The sequence below is a fragment of the Lineus longissimus genome, chromosome 4, assembly GCF_910592395.1.
Source record: "Lineus longissimus chromosome 4, tnLinLong1.2, whole genome shotgun sequence".
Lineage (NCBI taxonomy): Eukaryota > Metazoa > Nemertea > Pilidiophora > Heteronemertea > Lineidae > Lineus > Lineus longissimus.
The window spans coordinates 20429602-20448425 of NC_088311.1; the positions used below are offsets into that span (position 1 = coordinate 20429602).

Genomic DNA, 18824 nt, shown 5'->3' on the forward strand with positions numbered 1-18824 from the left:
TAGACATTTGCGTCTTCAGCGAGGACTCCCACTCATCTTGAACAAACCCTGTGTTTGAGTGATGTCTCATGATTGGGAAAGTGATGCTCTCAATTAAGCACTGAGGGAGGGCATGGGTCCTTGTATTCCTTGGGAGAGATTGTCTTGATATTGGAAACGGGAGTCTCCTTGAAGGATTCCCAACTTGGGGAATGTCCCCATTGAGTGTTGTCTCAGGATTGGGATGGCGGTGCTCTGAATAATGGAGGACAGGACGTGTCGTCGTATTACTTGTGCGACATTGTCCTGATAGAAACGGGTGTCTCTAGGGAAGATTCGCAAATGGAGACAGCCTTCATGCAAGTATTGTCTCAGAATTGGGTTGGTGATGCTCTCAGAAATGGAGGACGCGGCAGATAAGTCGATCGCTATTCTCAACCTCCCTAATAACGGGGTACAGTGCCCGAGTCCCGTGTGCATTGTGATTGTCCTCATCTTTGAGCGAGTGACTTGAGGGAGGATTCTAAACCTGGAAGAGACTGCTTTCCTGCGATTCCTAGGATTTGGATGTTTGTGCTCTCAATAATAGATCGAGGACACGGCAGGAGTAGTAGGCACAGGTGTCTTCAGGAAGGGATTCTTAACTTGGACGAGATTGTCTTCAGGTGACTGTACGTGTTTTCGCTGGGCTTGGTTGGTGGTTCTCTCATTAATGAAGGACAATGCAAGAGTCCTCCACGCCTTGGAAAAGTTTTCCTCATATTTGGCATAGGTGTCTTCAGAAAGGATTCTTAATTTGGAGGAGACTGTCTACATGTGTGCTTTGTGTCAGGTTGGGCTGGTGGTGCTCTAGAGGACTTCTCAGAGTCCCGTATATCTTCGGAGAGATTCTCCTCAAATTGGACACGGATGGGGGGTCTTCAAAAAGGATACCCCTTTTCGAGATGGGTTTTTATGTCCTCTCGACGGGTTGTTGGTGGTGCTCTCTATTAGTGGACAGGAGAACAGGAGCCGTCGTATTCGGTTATTGTCCTCATACTTTAGACGGTGTCTCCATGAAGGATTCTCACCTTGGAGGAGACTGTTTTTATGTGACAGTTGTCTCATTATTGGTTTGGGGGTGGTCTTAGTAATGGAGAACATGGTTGAATTCCTGCATTCCATGGGAGAGATTGTCCGCATAGTGGACACCGATGGATTCTCCACTCAGACTTGTTGTCTCATTGGTTTGGTGGCTCTCTCAATAATGAATGGCATGAGTCCTGGTATTCCTTGGGAGTGACTGTGCTTATGTTATAGACGGGTCTTTAGGAAGGCTTCCTAACTTGGAGATGACTGTCTCCATGCAACATTAGGATTGGTTGGTGGCGCTCTCAATGGAGGACACGAGTCTTTATGTTCCTTGGGAGCAAGTTTCATTATGATGGATACGGGTGACTTCGGGGAGGATTCCAAACTTGGAGAAGACTGTCTTCGTGTACAAAATGTCCCAAGATTAGTTTGGTGGTGCTCTCAATAACCAGAAGACACGAGTCCTGGTATTCCTTGGGAGAGTGTCCTCATATTGAAGACGGGTGTTCACCAGGAGGACGCCCAACTTGGAGGAGACATGTCTTCTGTGCATGTTGTCTCAGGACTGGGTTGGTGGCACAATTGGAGGACATTCGTTTTTGTACTCCTTGTGCGTATTACATGTATGCAAGTGTTGCCTCAGGATAAGGTTGGTGGCGCTCTCAATAACAGAGGTAAGAAGTCCTTATATTCTTTTGGGAGAAAGGTAAAATGTGCTGGCAAAGACTAGAATAGGAAAAGATATGAAATATAGAGTCCAATTTTATTTTCCGATTATATCTCAGAAGGTCCTAGTTATGTACCTTCAGTATAGCTGACAAGCCGCAGACCTTTTGTTCAATGTAATGCTTTTTTTACGTGTTGCAGCAAAAAACTTCAGTGAATACAAAAGCACTTTTTAATCGGCCTACAAAATGTCCCATAATGAATTGTCTTGGGCATAGCTCAAGTCTGAGCTAAAGAATTCACGGCATATTGATATATTTGCTAGTTGGTCTTTTGTTGTTTTTTTCACATCCCGTAGCAGTTCCTCCACCTTGCCTTTCATGGAATTCTCATGTTTTCTTCGGACGGAATCTGAAGAAGGTAAAAAACGTGAAGATCATATGGCAAGTTGTTTTAACCTCACATTGAATGAAACACCCGTTAAAGGGGGACCACAGACAGGAGCAGGGGGCCAAATTGATGTATGTTTGTGTTTTTTTTGTGTGCATTGGCTGTTTTAACTCGATGATGTACTGCACTCTGAGGAACACAGTCTATACAATGAACAAATGACTGAATAAGTTGAACAGGTAGCCTTACCTCATTCCAGCGTCGTTTGTGGTGGGAGAGAATATTTGCTACTTTGTGCACCTCACCCTGGAAAATGAGTTAAACACTGGTTAAATAAAGGTGTGAAGTAATGATAACCATTACCAGGAGGAAATAACTTTGGAGTGAGGTTCTTTGGATATAACTTTGGAGTGAGGTTCTCTGGATATAACTTTGGAGTGAGGTTCTCTGGATATAACTTTGGAGTGAGGTTCCCTGGATATAACTTTGGAGTGAGGTTCTCTGGATATAACTTTGGAGTGAGGTTCTCTGGATATAACTTTGGAGTGAGGTTCCCTGGATATAACTTTGGAGTGAGGTTCTCTGGATATAACTTTGGAGTGAGGTTCTCTGGATATAACTTTGGAGTGAGGTTCTCTGGATATAACTTTGGAGTGAGGTTCCCTGGATATAACTTTGGAGTGAGGTTCTCTGGATATAACTTTGGAGTGAGGTTCTCTGGATATAACTTTAGAGTGAGGTTCTCTGGATATAACTTTGGAGTGAGGTTCTCTGGATATAACTTTGGAGTGAGGTTCTCTGGATATAGGTAGCAAGGTCGTCTTCAGTATATCACTAAGTATTTTCCCAAAAGTATTCGATACGAATTTGAATTGTGGCTGCTACATGTTGCAAAATATGCATGTAGGAGGGATGGAGTCGATTACTCTTGTGCCCAATATGGCATTTTGCCACTTCAGTGGAACCTCTCTATTGAGGACAATCTCTCTTAGAAGGACACTGCATTTGGTCCCAAAGTGGTCATTTCAGTTGTATTTTACCTGTGTGATCAGGACAGCTCTCAGTTACGGACAGCATTAGTCAGTCCCAAGGGTGTCCTCAATAGAGAGGTTCAACTGTACTATTTTTGAGGCCAACCTCAACTAACCTGTTCATCACTCTCCATCTTGGCTTGCCTCACCACCACAATGCCCCGACTGTCTTCCACAACCTCATCAACATTATACATATGTCGTTTGAAAGGTTGTATCGGAAAGCTAGGATGAACTTGTGACTGTAGACCACGTGGGGTAGGGAGGATGACTGCATTTGTAATAGCACCTAAAATGATTTTGTATTTATTACTGAATAGTATTACAATCATAGTGCGTTAAAATGACAGCATTCAGAAAATGTGGTAGTGCACATCACTGTTTTTTACTCAAGGCGAATTGACAACTTGAAAGTGGATTTAAACTTTAAGTCAAGAAGCAAAATATCTCCATAGTGGCCAAATTTGTTACTTTAACACAACAACAGAAAACTTAATTGTCTACCTTTATGTAAAAGAGTACGGAGACACTGGCGACTTGGTGCATCCCATATCTTAACAGTGCAGTCGTTGGAACCTGAGACAAGCACAATCCCATCTAGAGACAACGACAGACAAGTCACCTGCTTTGTATGGCCGAGGAAAACGAGAGCATCATCGTCAGCTGCATTGGGGATGGATGCTTCTGGTCGGTAACCCTGTGAGACAACAAGATAAAAAGAATTTCACAACACCTGTATGGGAAAGTTGCATGAATTTGCACCAGGAGAGCCCCAACCCCCACCCCCCGCCAGCCCCCTTCGTGCCGGCGTCATGTGGACATACTCACCCTTTCAAACAGGTTGACTTGATGTATCACACCTTTTGAAGTGGCAGCAAATAATCGAGATTCACATGAGTCCATGCAGACAGCAGTAAGGCCCTCGTCGAATAGAAACGAACACAGAAGTTTGCCGGTAGCAAGGTCCCACAACTGAAATTCACAATGGTACAGATTTAAGGAATTAAACCCAAGACAGAGGGTCTTTGTTAAGATATCAAACCCCTTGAGGGTGGAGCTAAAATGTAGTAGGAATCCTGAGCTATAGGCAAAGAAGAGGGTAGGGTAATGGGTGGTTGGTGTTTTCAATTATCCAATGTTTAGGATTCTGGTCTCATAGAGTTACCAACTGAAAGCAAAACAACAAACTGGTTGCAATACAATTCCTTCTCAGCTGATGCCGTTTTAATGGGCAACTAACCTTGCAAGTCTGATCACTTGAAGCTGTGACCAGTCGAGCCCTTGGTCCACCATAGCCACAGTGGATGTCTGTCACTGGGAGAGAGTGATTGGGGAAGGTAAACTTGGGTTCTGTTTGGTGAGGGTCTGCCTCTTGACTGATAACCCTGAAAGGTGAAATATATTGCAGAATGATTTCTCCAAATTCATGGCGATTTGAATTTTTGATACTGCAAATCCAAAATATTTGTTCTAGTGCAGTTCAAAAACATCGTCTGGATAGCTGAGTCTTAAGCCCATGCCTGGAAATGGAAACAATCCTAGCATTTTGAATGTCATCACCAAGATCATTCCAAAGCTTTGCCGCTTGGATAGAGAGCTCCAACCAGTGTACATTTCCAGTCGATACCTGGAGATCCGCAGGAAACATTTGTCCTCGGACCTCATGATCACCTGGGGTCGGGAGGAGCTCAAAATGGGTGGAACCTGAGAACCAATTTTCAAAATCTACAATCAAGGATGTTTCGCCTCTTTGTAAACGGAGACGTTTCGACTTAAGGATGTTTTGACTGGACACCAGTGGCCATACCTATGCAGCTCCCATAGCATAACCATATTGTCGTCTCCTGCTGTTATGAAGTGACTACCATCATCTGTAAAGCTTATCTGTGTGACTGTCTGGTAATGTCTGGAGAGCACCACTAATAAATGACCTGTAGAAACCTGCAAGTAATATAATATTGACAATGTTATCACTAATATCAAAGTATCTAAATTGACCACTGCAAGGGTGGAATCTTAAACATGGGCCTCGACTGTAAAAGGAGACTGTGCACAGATCACCTGTCATTCACTCCTTCAGCAACTGGTAGAGAGGTTCTCCAAATTTAACATAGGCCCAGCTTTAAGTGAGGATAGAGGAAAAGGCGACTTCAGCACATGTCATCTTTGAAAGTGACCAAGAATGATGTGACATTGGAAATATCTTTGAAACAGACATTGAGAACCCAATCCTGCCCTTGGCAACAGAATGACTCATTTAAATTTTAGTTTTTAAGACATACAAGTACGTACCTGCCATATGTGTATTTTTTCTGATATACCCGCAACACAATAATGTCCGTCAGGACTGACTGCCAGTGAGGAGACTTTGCCAGGACATACAATCTTCTGTTGATCCTAAGATAAAAGGGGTAAAGAGGGGTAAAGACTATGATGTAAGATTTTAAAAAGGCCCACTCTGTTCATTTAAAAAGTGAATTTGAATTGAAAATTGGACAGAATTTTAACTAGCACATATTCCACTCCTGGATCAAAGAAAGATGCTCACTTTCCGATGAAGCGTCCAGACATGAAGTAAAGGTTTATTGTTTACAGCTGACATTAGGTATTCTCCATTGACGACGCATAATGTCCTTGAACTGCTGGTGTCTCCTTTGAAGGTTGAAAGCGCTGTGCCAGTGTTTGCATCCCACACGCAAGTATTCCACATCTGTCCTGTCACATCGCTTGTAAGGATTACCTTAAATGAAACAAGAGGATTTTTTCATGATCTGGCTAGACAATTAATACTCTTTGTCAATCTTCTCACGTCCTGCTGAATTGTGTGGTGGTACAACAAAGCAGCAGCATTGTAGTTTTGTTTGTTGTGCCTATATTTAGGTTTTTTTGGTTCAAATACGTGTGCAGTGAGTAAGAGTATGTCGCACTCCCACTCAGCTCAGGAGTGGAGAGGCTCAGCCTCAGGATGACCATCCATGACAGCCAAAATGATGCCAAACCCCGACGGGGTGACAAGTCACGTCTTTATTGCACAAGTACAAGCAGGATTTTGGTCTGGGATGTTACGTCACGAGCACAGAACGCTATTTGTGAAGAAATAGGACATTTTAAAAAATTGTCCGAAATTAGAACATCCATTCGATCGACACTAATTTAGCTCCCGCGGTACGGTACTCCGTTTATCGGACGAAACTACTTTTATCATAACAAACGAAAGAAAGGCGATGACGACTTGACACATAGTATTTCTTATTCTAGATAATGTCAGCTATACAAAATACTGTTATTTTGTCCATTTGGGGTATTCACTGCCTCTAAAAACGCAATTTTAAAGTTCACGTGGAATTTTTACCTCCATGGGCGCAGCCATCTTGAAAAAGTCTGTCGCAAGTCTTTCCGAATGTCGAAAATTTCAGTGTACATTTTTGCGTACATCAAATTTTCTGGTTAAGAGCGCTTGCGGAGGATTAACCCTGTTGCGATGCAAAACAACATTCTTTTTCCCGTCAAAAAGTTTGTAAATATACTTATTTCTGCCTTGAATAAAGGAAATATGATGCTGAGTTTTGAAACATAAGATCTCGATGTTGTAGTATTTGCTGAAATCAGTCGATGATTCATATTATTTATTGCTTTTGATCAGAATTCAATATTTTAAGAAGTGCATCCATGTACAGTATTATTATCTGAAAATGTCCAGACTATCGCCTAGAAAGGTATTTTGGTGATCTATTGAAACTATTTTAATCTTTTTTTTCTTTATTATTTGCAGATTATTTGTTATGAATCATTGAGCACCATCTGATATGAATATCGATGTTCTGGGGCGGATTAGGCCCACCCTTCATGGTGAGGGGGCATACTCCCTTGAAGTGGACAGTCACCACAAACTCTCTACTGGTCATGGAGGTTCATACTTTAGGTGAGGTTATTTAAGTTGCATTGTAAAAAATTACTGGGTTTGTCATGCTGTTCTTTTCTGCTTTGATACAAAAGTTAATGAAACTAAGACTTAAATTAAAACTGTGAAGTCTGACAGTCTATTTTTTCTCCTTCTAGTTTCCTCACCCTATACAAGAGAGACTCCACCAACTTTGAAATCTACAAGAAATCTGTTGACCCACTTGTGGACTTATTTATTGCTGGATACAACACAAGTTTTATGGTGATTGGTGAGACTGGGTCTGGCAAGTCATTCACTCTGGGCGGGGAGAGCTCTAATAAGTCTGGTCTGATCCCTATCACCATTGACCAGTTGTTCCAGAGAGTCAAGACAGGTGAGAATAACAATAAAATACTGTTTAACTGTTAGTTACTGTTAGAGCACCCAGACAGATTTTGTTGCCAACACGAACAATCTAAAACAAAACCTGATGTGTTTTTATTTTGAATTGTAAGAACAGCACAAATGTCGCATACGAATTCTCCCGTTATATCTCTTTTAATGTTTGCTTTTCAGACGAGCGCTACCTGTATGATAATCGCATGAATGACGAGCCGTCCAGCATCCACATGCAGATGATTGAGGTGTATAACGACCAAGTCCGAGATCTCCTGACTGTCCCCAGGAGTTCAAATGACTTCATTGACCTTGCTGAGACTGCTGAGAAAGGGGTTCATCCCAGGGTAAGTACAAGTGGATTAAGTTCATTATGTCAGTAGATTTTGACCTTAAAACAATTCACAATGTTTATTTTGGCAGAAAATAAGTAAATTCCCGATATTGATTTTTGCAAGAAGTGTTTTTTCAAAAAATGCTGGGAAATAAAACGCCCTTCAAAATTTAGCTGTTTTCAGTAATGGCGCTTCATCAAAAATATACAAGACTCACTTATATATTTTTGGCTTCATGCATATCATTCTCTTGCAGCATTGCAGCAGTATTGCCGTTAAACGAGCCAATGATGCCACCACTCTCTTCAGACAGGGGTGGGGAAGAAAAACGGAGGCCTACACAGACTTTGGACCAGCGAATAACTATGCTGCGGTGATTACGACGTTTGAACTAGAATTGGTAAGCTATCTTTTGGTGTTAATGTCAGTTTAATACATCGTAATCATCCTTTGCTAATGACCTATGAGGACATGGCAACACTTCCTATTGACCTGTGAAGATATGATAGCATTTTCTCATGACCAGACCTACATAGTTATGTAAACACTTCCTTATGACCTACGAATACTGACTTCAACAATGTATTTTTGTTAAAAATTTGAATATTGAGTTGAGACCGTGTGAGCGTGTAGCTCATTATTTGCTCTTTAGATAATATTTGGGCGATTTGTACTGTAGGAGGAAACTTACGCTGTTGAAAGAAGTCTTGTAATTCTCTTTGATTTCAGCAAACAAAAGACGATCCATTCCCTCACAAATCCAGAATGACTTTCATAGAAATGCCAGGATTGGAAAAGCTTGGTGAGAATCCAGACGAGATGCGTCTTCGTGAGGGACCCATCCTGAATCGTGGTATTGGGAGCTTTGGGAGTGTTGTCAGGCAGCTGGCAGCTGTGCCATCTCCAAACAGAGCAATCAACTACAGGTAATAAACCCTGTTTTATGATTGAGAGAATTGTTGTCTAAACTTTAAAATGTCTTTATAGACAATACATCTGCCTTTTTTGCAAGTACATGTAGCTCTAATCTCTAATTCATTCCTGTTAGAGTTCAACTGTTAAATGAGCCCTTAATAGTATAGCAGCTCCTTAGCATCCTCTCGAAATATTCTGATATGACGAATCGCTTTGACTTGAGCGAGGACCTGTCCATGAAAAAGTGCTACATAAGAGTCGGACTTCAACTTCTCTTTGAGACAGAGACTTAGGAATGTTGATGAGCCATGCTGAGGTTGACTCGATAAATTATGATATTTTTGCATGCTCTGGCATTTGACTAGGGGATGTTGACAAGTGATGTCTAAAATCCATGAATTCTACATTTCAGTGAATCAAAACTGACCCAGCTGCTACAAGAAGAGTTAGGCGGTAACTGTAAAACCAGAGTGATGCTGTGTGTGAAACCGAACCCAGATCCAAGAAATCTCGGCACTCAGTTTAAGCTGTGCAGTGATATGAGTCAGGTCAAGAACTTCCCGATACGGAATGATAGTTTTGCACAGGTAGGTTAGAAGTGTTCTCACCAAGTGAGGTGGCCTACTACTGTATAAACCTGTGCAATTTTCAAAAAAAGACACAATTTTTATTTTGATGTTTTGGTACAACCACCCTGGAGAATCAATTTCCTAGATTGCCGATAAAATTTCCTTCTGACTGCTGATTCAGTTATCCAAATTCATCATAATTTTCTCCGTTTCAAACATGGCATGAACTTTTGCATGTTAAGTGTCTTGCCCAAGGACATATGAAGAAGGAGGTCAGCCAACTAGAACCTTTTATTTCTTGACATTTCATATCGTCTCAAAACTGTGATTTGAAAGACGTGATTTTCAAACTTTTCCTTGTCTTTGTTTGTGTTTGACAAGCTTGTGACACTGATGTGCACTGATGCGAAGCATTCAATTCGATTCTTTCTTTGCCGCAATTTTGTTGATTTACCCTTAGACAACCTGTAGTGAATTCCATTACCAGTCAAAGACTACTCTCAGTAAAATTGTATCGAGCATTAAATAGTTTTCTAAACCAGACAGCTAAAGTCATTTTGTGTTTCTTCAATTGAAACAACTTCTGTTATGTTGAAAGACTGTCGAGGCTTAAGCATATGTAAAGTACACTTCAATAACCTCAGAACATTTCACAAAATTCAAACACTGATTCAAGGTAACAGCAGGTTTTTGAAAGTGAGCAGTTCTTCTCTAGCAGTTTTGTTATCCCCTCTTTAGCAATTGCTAACCCAGCAGCGGGCGCAGATCATTGACCTAAAGCGCCAGCTTGGTGTGAATACGACGACGTCACGAGTCCCAGACAAGGCTGTACGTGGCAGTGAGGATATGAGGAAGTTGCAGACAGACAATGTGAGTTTATTTTTGGTGAAAATTCCACTTCAATTATGTGCAATTTAGAGAATCAGAGAGAGGGCGACTGTCATCATAGTGGCCTTTACTCCCCCAGGTGGTACCAATATCAGGTTTAGCTCATGGACTATTTTCTCTGGGCTCACATACCCTCTCAATAGGATCATTTCTTCAGCTCAGTGAAAACTCTGACTACACTTGAATCATCTTGGCAAGGTGATTTGTAATCGAACGTCTGTAAAAATGTTTTTTTCAATGGAATTTGGCTCAAAGATTAGGGTTCTGTCATGGTTATATTTCAAAATTCATTATTAGAAAAACGCTAAATGACACAGGTTGACGTTGTGTGTCACAAAAGACATGTAACATGTGACGCCTGTGCTTAACCTCCCATTCCTGAAACTTTGGCTTAACTAGCCTGTATGTGTCAAAGAAGAAATATGAATAAAGCCCTCCTATTCATCCACCATGAATTATTTTCATAGCTGCAACTACGGGACAAAAACGAGCGCCTGCATTATCGTCTTGATCAAATCCAGGATAAGTTCGGTCTGATGGCGCAGAATAAGACCGACCTCTCCGGCCAGCTTCTCATGACGGAGGAGGAGAAGCTAAAGGTCTCCAAGACCCTCGTCGAGATGCAGATTGAAAACAACAAACTCCTCGAGGAAATGGAGGCGATAAGATTTGAACTCACAAACAAGGTATGAGATTTTGCGAATATGTTGATGAATATTTTAAGAGGACAAGTAAATGCTTTTGCTGAAAAGAAACATTTACTAATCTTTGTTGATTTCACCCAATGTCTGCTCTGTGATCAGGCTGAGTCTCAATTTGTAATTAACTAATGGGTGTCTGTTGGATGAGACTGGCTTGCCTTGAAAAAATCAAAATGAAAATGGTCGCAAACATTTACACAGTCTGCAGTATAATAATCTCACTGTATATGCCATGACTGCAAGGTGAGCATGTGAACTTGCGTCATGATGTCATGAAACTGCAAAACCAGCCCATCGCCAAAAAAAGGTGCATCATGGTGAAGAGGTTAATGGTGATATCAAATGATTACTCTTTCAGATTCTTCAGCTCGAGAGTGACCTGATGGAGCGAGAGGTCGAGAGAGACAAGTACATCAAAACCGCAAACAATGCTCGTGAAAAGCTTGAGGAGATCGAGAGAGAGAGAAAGGACTTGGCGGATGAGTATGTCTCCCTCAAAACAAACTACCTGGCACAGACCAAGGATCATAAATTTATGGTGAGTCAGCTGAACAATATCACATTTACCGGCAGCATACAATAAACACTCATATGAGCGAATGCAGCAGGGAAGAAGCATTTTCTGTTTATGCAGTGGAAGATTTGCATTAGAAAAGCAAGTAGCTTTTCCTGAGAAGATTTTGCTTCGCGGTATAAAATATCATTACACGATGAACCTTATTCTAATCTAAGCCAACACCTGATTATATTTCAGACTGCAAAAGTAGAGGAGCTTAGCATGGAGCTGCTGAATCTAGTAAACGCCAAAGCCCTGCTGATGAGACAACTCCAGAATCTTGGCCGAGCGAAGGAGTTTGCTGGCGATCCTGACAGGGAGATTGAGAGGATCAAGGCGATGGTTGACAGGTCAATCTCTGCACGATACAAGGTAGGGGAAATACACGTACTTAGATATCGTTCAACCCAATTTGAGCAGTCATATGTGGAGTCGAGCATATGACACCTACTTCTTACATTTCACCCAGAACTTAGGGAAAGGTTGAAAAATATTTGACGAAAAATTATTCAAATTGATCGTTTGAACAGTTTTTCTGCAATTTATTCCAAGTAGTTCTCAGATTTTGTAGACTATATTGGTATGTACTCATCTAAAGCCTTCAATGTGAAGTGAACTGGCAAATGGATAGGTCTTCTGCTATCCAAATAAAGTGGCTAACACAAGGTTTCAAGCAAATCTTTTCTTTGTCATGTGAAAGAATTGACCCCATAGGCCTATCTTGCCAAAGGTGATGTGTGTGATAATATTTGCACAAGATTATCCTAATTGCTTTTAAAAAGTCTTGTCTGATACCAGAGAGTGCCTGTTGATCCTACATTCAAATGTGAATACTTATGGTAATTGAGGGATTATCTCGAGATGTATGCGAATTATTAACATATGCATGGCTCATTCAGACACTCTAGTTTCATGATCTAAGACCGGTTCATAATATTAAAGAAATGGGAGAGATTGTACACTTGGTCATACGATGCCATTTAAAATGTTCAATTCGGTTAGGCAATGGGTTGGCGACACCAAGTTGTCCAATGGTGATGACGTTGTATACCGACTCAACCTTTGTTTCGATTTTGTAGTAAATATCAAGCGGTCTTAGATTGGTGAAACTAGAGTATCTTTAGTTTGCCATGTATGTGGAAATGAACATATGTGCATAGCTACGTCTTGTTCTGCTTGGCATGAGTTGTCTTGAAATACACATGCTCTCTGAGGCTTGACTTCTCATAACTCTATATGGAGCCGTCGTTGCCTCAATATCTTTATGACGACATACTGGATCACTTCTTTTTGGTTAGTACATGTTGTTGTATAGTAATTCAGAAATGCAATCTCGCAAGCCTTGTGTATGTTTTACAAGCTGTATTCCTCAGCGGGGTGTCAAATTAAATCAACAGGTTAATCTTTCTTTTTGTTGATAAATTGCATTTTGTGTTGATGTACATGTATGAGTAACGATTTACATTGTACATTGTTTAACTTTTCTTTTTCAAAGTTTTGGATTTATTATGGATAAAAGTGTCTTTGTATGTTGGTTCCTAGTATTTTGGATAGTGGTAGAAGAAGTGTTTAGCTCTGTAGTGGTGATGAAGTTCTATATCACTGTTTTATCGTGACGTCTTTTTATCGCTGTTTTTTATTGGAAATAAATGTTATGTCAGTGTTAGTGATTTCATAAAATGTCACCGGCAATGATAATGATAATGATAATAGGACTCCAGCTAGCAGTCACAGGACTTCTGAAATAGGCTTCTGCAAAAAAACCTTTGTGGTAAATTTCTCGATTAAGAAAAAAAATCATTTTGATTCTGATACATTTATGTTTATAAATTTTTGATGGTGACTAGAAAATTGAACGATATTGTATATTTCCAGCCTGACGCATATCGACCAAGTCAGCGGGAGAAAGACGATGTTGAAAACAAGGTAGGCCTTATAAATACTGTGTCAACTCAATTAAGCCAGTTCAAAGGATACCTGTACAAATGCCTATTTGTGACTCGCTCTACCAAAACTAGGCTCTTGTCGCATCTGAACTTGACAGGTTGATACGGACTTGTTATTCATTTCCCTACTGTAGACCTTTTGTGAAATCTATTACAAACTGATTTGGTCACATTTCACAAAAGGTCTACAATAGGGAAATGAACAACAAGTCCGTATCAACCTGTCAAGTTCAGATGCGACAAGCGCCTAGTTTTGGTAGAGCGGGTCACATTTTACATGTCACATTATCTCATCCAGCTTAATAGCATCAACACAGTGTATGATGTTTCTTCAATTCATTCTTGTTTCTTGTTTTTCTACAAGCTTGGGAATAGACAATAAAACAAGCCTCGCACATTCTCAGGCCTCCTTGAATTTGAGCATAAGGATACAACATGACCTGTAGCATTGGCACATGACGGGTGATGGAGGCTCCATGTGTTCACAGTACATGCATTACCATATTTGGTATGGTGACATAAAAAACTGTTTCTTGTATTTCAGTTATTTGGTTTGAACCAGACGAGACTTGATGCGGAGACTGCGAGAATGAGGAACGAATATGATGATACTCAGAAAAAGCTGGAGGCAAAAATGTGAGTCAGATTGCGATTGATCCACTCACTCTTATACTAACTTTACTTGTAACGCAAAGTCACTTTTAGAGTATGTTATAACACGAGTGCTTGAGCATTTTGATTGAAGAGGTACAGAAGGTTTTATGACTTGAAAAAAACTTTAAATAAGATGGTGTTGCATTTTGCATTCTTATGTGCCGACAGTGGCACAATCATGATGTCTTTGTAGTTTCAGAAAGATAAAGCAGCTCCTCAAAGAAGACTTCATTGTATTTTTTACATGTTTTGACTCGTTCTTCACCCTTACAGCCTGAGCCTTGGAAACGAGTTGACAGAGTTACGACAGCTCTGTAGAGAGAGGCAGCAGAAGATATCTGAACTGAATGCTGTGAGTATACACATTTATCGATATACATCTATAGCGGAACCTCTCTGTTGAGGACACCCTTGGAACTGACCAGTGCTGTCCCTAATAGGTGTCCTGATTAGAGAGGTCAAAGTGAATGGACTTAGTAATTTGGGTCCATAACTAGTGTCCTTAAAAGAGAGGGTGTCCTTAGAGAAGTGTCACCTGAAGGAAGTTCCACCTTGCATATGTCATTCTTGACTGGACCAACATTTGTTGTCAGTTGCATACTGAAAACATCATACACATCATAACATTCTTGGAACTTGACTTCAGATGTAGAAGACCGGGTCTGTTATATTGTGGAAGCTGATAAACAACTAAAGTGAAACCACCCTAAGCACCTCTCTAATAAGGACACTAGTCTTTGTCCCAGAATGGTTGTTTCCATTCAATTTGACCTCCCTATTAAGGACAGTAGTTCTCAGCCCCAAGGGTGTCCTTAATAGAAGGGTTCAACTGAAATATAAATGTCAATTTTCAGCGTATTTGCCTGCTTGATACTAAACTGCACTACAGTATTATTAATTTCTATTTGCATGTGCCACAAGACAATACAGTGAATGTAAACAGTGCAGACCTTCTAGTTCATTCTAAAATGGTTAGTTGGTTGCCCAGGACACTCATGAAAATATTCTAACCATTTTTTGACGGTTTTTGCAGCAACTAATCACATCAAGAAGCGAAACTGAAGACCTAAAACACGAGAATAACCGTCTTCAAAACAAGATGAAGGAGGTCAACGATGACTATAAATCACGACTGCATAAATGGGTCGAGGACATCGCTGTAAGTGTTGCAGGCATTTTGTTAATAGCTACGAGCCCTTTGATGAAGGGTTGTTGGAGAGGAGAAGTGGAAACATCAGCAACTGTCACATCTGAGGTCCTGGCATGATTCCTGGTCAGTCCTTACACTCATGTGACAAGAGAGAGTGACTCTTTTTGACAGCCTAGCTCTTCTCTGGGGTCTTCGGTTTCCTCCTACTTAATTACAATCACCCAATATTGTTTACAGAGGAAAGAAGGTCGTAGCTGACACTCAGCTCTCAACTCAATATCCTTAACCCTTTGATTACATAATAAACATAGTGACTCACTTGGATTGTACATTGTAAGAACAGGATGACTTTGCATCAACAAAATGACTTGCATCTTTCATATCTTTTTAAAATAGGATTATGTGGATACTGGAGCTGGTATGCCTGGGAAACATGCCTCGCCGGAGAAATATCGAGAATATGTGAATAACATGATGAAGGATATGAAGAAGGCGCATCGATTCCGGGAAGAACAGCTCAGCCATGCTGCCGCGGGATTCAGGAAAAAGGCAATCGAAACAGTCAAGAAGCATGAGCAGCTTCTGGTGGCTTACAGGTCAGTGGGAAATGAGCATGCCTTTTAGTTCCCCTTGGGCTGGGTTTACATAGGATTCATGTTGTCCCATGAACTATGTCACTCTTTGGGTTTACATATGATTCATGTTGTCACATGAACTATGCCACTCTTGGGTTTACATAGGATTTATGTTGTCACATGAGCTATGTCTTTGGGTTTACATAGGATTCATGTTGTTACATGTCCGTTTTTCGCTCCCTGGGTTGACACAGAATTAATTGTGTTTTGTTTCACATGAAAATGACATGACATGACGAGAGTGAAAAGTGACGCTTGTGACGTCTGTTAAGCCAACTTTTTGCAGGTGACTTGTTTGTTCTTTCAGAAATCTACAACAAGAGATCCAGGCCCGAGGCATCCGTGACATCGACCTGGGGCCAGAAGACACCTATCTTCAGATTTTGGATGGAGAATTGCTATCGAGCCAACAGAAAGAGGTGCACAGACTAAAGCAGGCTCTGACCAAGGCAGAGACTGAGATAGAGAGTTTGAGACTACGGGTAAGTGCTGGTGAAAATTGTATCTTCATTTATACTGAGTTCCTAATAGGGAGGAGACGGGATTTCGAAAAAACAGCCTATTGTAAAATTTAATTGGTTTGAAATTGTTTTTCCCTGCTTTTTGTCATTCAAGTCTCTTCTTGTTTGGAAACCTTTTATGTGACATAATGAAGCGATGTAGGACCGAACTTTAAATCTTGTGCCACCCTCATCATCATCTTAATAGTCTCCAACTGAGCAATGGAATGCATCAGACGTTTAATATGTCCACGAATGATCAGGGAGTGCTTTCTGAAACTTAAACTTGTAACAAACTTTTAAGTGGTGTTACGACCATATTGATCCTACCCAGCCCTTTATTTGATTCTGTCTTCCTTTACAGCTCAGCCTGAAAGAAGCTCCAGAAGTGACTCGAAGAAAAGAACCACAGCTATTGGATGAGTAAGTCCTAATGAAGTGACGATACTTAACCACTTCAGTTACTTAAACTAAAACCACTTCCAAGTCTGCCTCCGTGCATCCGCTGCACACAGTGCATGGCAGACTCTACAAGCTCCTGGAGAGACTAGGGCACCACCCAACTGCTTCCTGCAAATGTTGACTTGGCAACCAAACACAACAGTCACATTTTGCAGGACTGTCTGTTGATGAATAAAAGACAAGATTTTTGGGTGAAGCCAAAGTGACTGCAAACTTGGGGGACTACCGAAGACCTGCATCAACCATATACATGTAGTTGATACCAGATTATAAACCCCTACTTTAACTTCACTACAACCAGTGTCTGAAATCAAACCAACAGTGTTTATAGATAACAATTCAGATACCTTAAACCACTAACCCAAGTGCATGTTTTACGCTTGTACATCTTGGCTCTGCGCTCTTGTGCATTGTGACTCAGTTTATTATATGTTTGCTCAATTTGGCTCTTGTTTTTTGCAGCCGACGAGGTGGCAGCCCTCAGACAGAAAAGATGCAGGACTTGAGGAAGCAGCTGCGAGAATTCACACTGAACACACAGCAAGAGTTGGAAGCTGAGCGCAATAACTTAATGACCGAGAATATCGTGCTGAGAGAGCAATTGAAGGAAAGCCAGGAATACATCGATAAGCACCTTGTAAAGTGAGTGTCGTCAAAGTTGTGAAATTGTTGGTTCAAAGCATCTATTAGAATACTAGAAATATAGATTTACAAGTTGACTGGACTGGGAATCGCAGCACAGATCTTTAGATTGCTTTCCACTGCTCTACAAGTTGAGCTGTTTATATAGAGGCCTTGCAGGAGAGGTCATCACATCAAAAGGCGCTGTTTTTGACGTCAAATCTACATTATTGGCCCATGCGGTAAACTTTGTACTTTGTCATCAGTGCAACAATGTGGCAGGGTCTACTGAGACACTGTCATCACGCGGCAAACTTTGTTGGCGACGTCTGTGCGGACACTTTGAGCGTTGATTCTATTTTCGCTAATCTGATCGTGTTTTCTCGCTGCAGGTATAAACAAGAGATTGTACGTCTTCGAGGTCTTCTTGGCATGGATACTGAAGGTCACATGACGTCCATGTCGGGGGCTGCAGCGTACGATAAGCTAAAGAACAATCGCAGGAGATGAAATTCAACGATGTCGTAAAAATAAATCTGGATCTCTACTTTGCAAAAACAGTGTTGCTAGGACATGTCACAGTTAGTAGTGAAGTCACAAGGACAGTATTTTGGACCTTGCATAATATTCTGACTGTGTCTCTGGTAGTTCACTCCTAAAGCCTGCAGCACACTAGCCGCCAACTTTGGCGACAAGAAACGTTCAGCTGACACCTCTCGATGCCGGGTGGCCAGTGGATCCCAGAATCGGCGTCCAGTAGCGTCTTTTCCGCCACTTTAGGCTGCAATTTTGAAATCATGTGACATCAAGACACAAGCTGATTGGCCATAGCCTTGCCACTGACGCCAAGTCAGGCGGCCATCCGTAGCACCCCTGGCTTCTTCTTGCGTTCAAACGCGGCGACACGTGTCAAAAATCAAATATGTTAGATATTTGGCGTTAAGTTGTGGCAGGTGGCGTCAAGTCGCGTTCGCCGACGCCGTTCGTAGCAGACTAGGGATTTTTCAGACGTTCAGGACTCTTGCGGCAAAAAACGTCTGTGAACGCCAAAATTGGCGGCTAGTGTGCTGCGGGCTTAACATATGCGAGGAGTGGGAACAGATAAAATATTTGTTTTGACAGATGTGTCAAACTTCAGTAGTATTGCTAAAAGTGTAAAACATTATCATGATATTTATTTTCCGTCCATTGTGCATTATTTGAGTGTAAATGGGTAGGGTTGTGTTCTCATGCCATTGCAATAATATATGAGGCTCCCTTTATTTGCAATAATTATTGACTGTGCTGAACTGTATACTGCAAGTTCCTCCTGATATTAGTTTGTTATTTTATAGAAAATATTTTTGACTTCTTATTTTCAAAGCATATGACGTTTTGCATTGAAAATGTTTATGTAAATTCGTATTATCGAAAATAATATTACTTAAGTCGGTTTTTGTCCCATTCATCTGTGATACGTGTACATGTGATTGTGAG

General features: G+C 41.0%; 2 protein-coding genes across 3 annotated transcripts; one reads left to right on the forward strand and one right to left on the reverse strand.

Annotated features, from left to right (window-relative positions):
- Positions 1-1794: 1794 nt before the first annotated feature.
- On the reverse strand, positions 1795-6588 carry LOC135486603 (WD repeat-containing protein 18-like). The gene is made up of 10 exons (XM_064769537.1): positions 6490-6588; positions 5686-5877; positions 5430-5534; positions 4945-5078; positions 4378-4522; positions 3966-4109; positions 3642-3834; positions 3254-3426; positions 2356-2412; positions 1795-2127 (listed from the first exon to the last, which is right to left on the reverse strand). Exons 1-10 carry the CDS (start codon positions 6505-6507, stop codon positions 2095-2097), a joined length of 1194 nt encoding a protein of 397 aa, XP_064625607.1. The 5' UTR covers positions 6508-6588; the 3' UTR covers positions 1795-2094.
- A 9-nt stretch (positions 6589-6597) lies between these two features.
- On the forward strand, positions 6598-18329 carry LOC135486602 (coiled-coil domain-containing protein 78-like). Of its 2 annotated transcripts, none has more exons than XM_064769535.1 (20): positions 6598-6650; positions 6910-7059; positions 7197-7414; positions 7597-7763; positions 8008-8151; positions 8481-8677; positions 9079-9253; positions 9974-10105; positions 10591-10809; positions 11183-11362; positions 11579-11752; positions 13256-13306; positions 13871-13962; positions 14254-14332; positions 15014-15139; positions 15527-15726; positions 16073-16247; positions 16630-16688; positions 17190-17369; positions 17741-18329. In XM_064769535.1, the coding sequence occupies exons 2-20, from the start codon at positions 6944-6946 to the stop codon at positions 17856-17858; spliced, it is 2802 nt and encodes a 933-aa protein (XP_064625605.1). In that variant the 5' UTR covers positions 6598-6650; positions 6910-6943; the 3' UTR covers positions 17859-18329. The 2 variants fall into 2 exon arrangements, with proteins under 2 accessions (XP_064625605.1, XP_064625606.1); XM_064769536.1 differs by having other exon boundaries at positions 6615-6654.
- The last annotated feature ends 495 nt before the right edge of the window (positions 18330-18824 follow it).

Bases quoted from the DNA above. Each gene is read 5' to 3' on its own strand.
- LOC135486603 (XM_064769537.1), bottom strand. The intron at 3,835-3,965 runs GTGAGTATGTCC...GTTGTCTCACAG, and splicing joins AAGTCAACCTGTTTGAAAGG to GGTTACCGACCAGAAGCATC. The intron at 2,128-2,355 runs GTAAGGCTACCT...TACCTTCTTCAG, and splicing joins ACAAACGACGCTGGAATGAG to ATTCCGTCCGAAGAAAACAT.
- LOC135486602 (XM_064769535.1), top strand. From the start codon at position 6,944: ATGAATATCGATGTTCTGGGGCGGATTAGGCCCACCCTTCATGGTGAG. The intron at 10,810-11,182 runs GTATGAGATTTT...TTACTCTTTCAG, and splicing joins GATTTGAACTCACAAACAAG to ATTCTTCAGCTCGAGAGTGA. The intron at 16,248-16,629 runs GTAAGTGCTGGT...CTTCCTTTACAG, and splicing joins TAGAGAGTTTGAGACTACGG to CTCAGCCTGAAAGAAGCTCC.